This window comes from Perca fluviatilis, chromosome 1, assembly GCF_010015445.1.
Source record: "Perca fluviatilis chromosome 1, GENO_Pfluv_1.0, whole genome shotgun sequence".
NCBI lineage: Eukaryota > Metazoa > Chordata > Actinopteri > Perciformes > Percidae > Perca > Perca fluviatilis.
Genome location: NC_053112.1, coordinates 45,638,629 through 45,640,885, shown reverse-complemented (window position 1 = coordinate 45,640,885; position 2,257 = coordinate 45,638,629). Strand labels below are relative to the sequence as shown.

At 41.9% G+C, this 2,257-nt stretch overlaps 1 protein-coding gene across 1 annotated transcript; it reads left to right on the top strand.

The window, feature by feature from the left end:
• Positions 1-580: 580 nt before the first annotated feature.
• LOC120562001 (GTPase IMAP family member 9-like) lies at positions 581-2,044 on the top strand (the record flags this gene model as incomplete). Its single annotated transcript, XM_039805394.1, has 2 exons — positions 581-621; positions 1,287-2,044. Coding segments are annotated over exons 1-2 (774 nt in total), but the record flags the coding sequence as incomplete, so codon positions are not given.
• Positions 2,045-2,257: the final 213 nt, after the last annotated feature.

The window sequence follows — 2,257 nt, the reverse complement described above, 5'->3', positions numbered from 1 at the left end:
TTGGTGCCAACGTTCTCCAAGGAAATACGCTGGGTGAAAAACATAAGGATCTCGGGGAGTAAACTCCCCAGAAGCTATGATTAATAACAAGCATTTCTGCGACAGGATGCACACAAAATGGTAATAGAAAGGGAGAGGAGAGAGCAGCTCAGTGTGTCAAAGGAAGGAAGTCCCCCGGCAGTCTAGCACTATAACAGCATAACTAAGAGAGACAGGTCATAAGGAGAGGTAGCCTATTCGGGCTTGAAACTCTCCCCTGCCGGATTGGGCTGTGCAGGCCTGCCTCCCTCTACTTTTGTTATATTATTAATCTGACGACTATGAAGAGAAGCATGTGGGCCTGGTTAGGCGGACGCTGCAACTCCTCACTCCCTAACTATAAGCTTTATCAAATAGGAGAGTTTTAAGTTCATTCTTAAATGCGGTGACAGTTTCTGCCCCCTGAACCCGGATTGGGAGCTGGTTCCATAGGGGAGGAGCCTGATAACTGAATTGAGTTTGAGCTTCACGTGAGCAGATATGTCAAGAGGCAACCAGCTTTTCCCATCTGTCATCTGTAATCTGTAACACCTCTAAACAGGGACAGGAACTATTACAACCTAAACATGGACAGCAATTTTGGTAAGTCATGATGCTGTATCCATTTTAATAATTTGTTAATTAATAATTTTTTTATGTTTTGATCACTATAATAAATAATTGTATAATAGTGAACACTGTTGAATCTAATTCATGTAATGTCTTTGTGTAGCTCCTATAGATTAATGCTTCCATAGACATAGCCTACTGGGTAGTTCAACTTAAAATGATTTTACTCTTTAACAAAAAGGTCTATCTTTGTATGGATCCTTACCATAATGTTATCAGACAGAATAATAATCGGAGCCTGTCAGTGGCAAGAACAAAACTTATGGTTCATAGAAATAGACGATGTCTATTTGCCGTGTATGATTACATTAGAGCCTGGTTTGCGGCTGCTGGTTACAGCGTTCTTGCTCAATACTGGACCAATTTCAAAGATTCTTGTACACATTAGTCACTTAGACACTAATGCATGGGGTACTTTAAAATACCTGGTGCTTTTCCCTAAATAAATAAATAAAAATAAAATAAATAAATAGTGAACTAAACCATATATGGAAGCCATATTAGATCATGGAAAGAAAGCCAAATAAGCCAACATTATAAGCCCCAATATAAATATTCACAACTGGATTTCCTGTAGTATTAACTACAATGCATGTACAACCTGAGTCTTATTCAGTGTCACACATTCTTCTACACAGGTTGGAGCAGAAATAATGAGGATATGAGGATAGTGATGGTGGGGAAGACAGGGATTGGGAAGAGTGCCACTGGAAACACCATTCTGGGACGACAGTGCTTTGAATCAAAGTTCAGTGCAAAGTCTATGACTGTAGACTGTTCCAAGGGCAAAGCTGAGGTGGATGGGCAACAGGTGGCTGTTATCGACACCCCAGGCCTGTTTGACACTAGGTTTGGCATGGATAGAACAACTAAAGATATATGCCAGTGCATCTCTTATGCTGCTCCTGGACCCCATGTGTTCCTGGTGGTCATCCGGCTGGGCAGATACACCGAAGAGGAAAAGCAGACAGTGCAAAGAATTCAAGAAATCTTTGGACAGGCTGCAGACAGATACAGCATGGTTCTCTTTACTCATGGGGACCTTCTTGAAGACACAACTATTGAAGACTTCTTGATGGAATCCTCAGACCTGCAAGAACTCGTGACCAGATGTAATGGCCAGTACCATGTCTTCAATAATAAGCTGAAGGATCGCTCTCAGGTCACTGAGCTGCTCCAGAAGATCAGAAATCTAAACCAGAAGAACGGAGGAAGCCACTACACAAACGAGATGTTCCAAGAGGCCGAGAGGGCAGTCGAAGAGGAGAAACAACGCATCCTGAAAGAGAAAGAAGAGCAAATACGCAAAGAAAAAGAGGAATTAGAGAGAAAACTTCAGGAAAAATATGAAAAACAGATGAAGAAAATGAATGAACAACTTCAGGCTGAGAGAGAGAGGGAGAGGAAAGAGAGAGAGAGGAAGGGAGAGGGGGAGGCAGGAAATGAATGAGAAAGAGAAGGAGAAGGAGGAGAGAGAAGCAGAGAGAAAGAGAGACAGAGAGGAGAAAGAAAGGGAGTATGCAAACCTGATGAATAAAATGAAGGAACAGCATGAGAAAGAACTGAGAGAGGAAAAAGAAAAGTTGCAGAACAGACATGAACGTGTGGC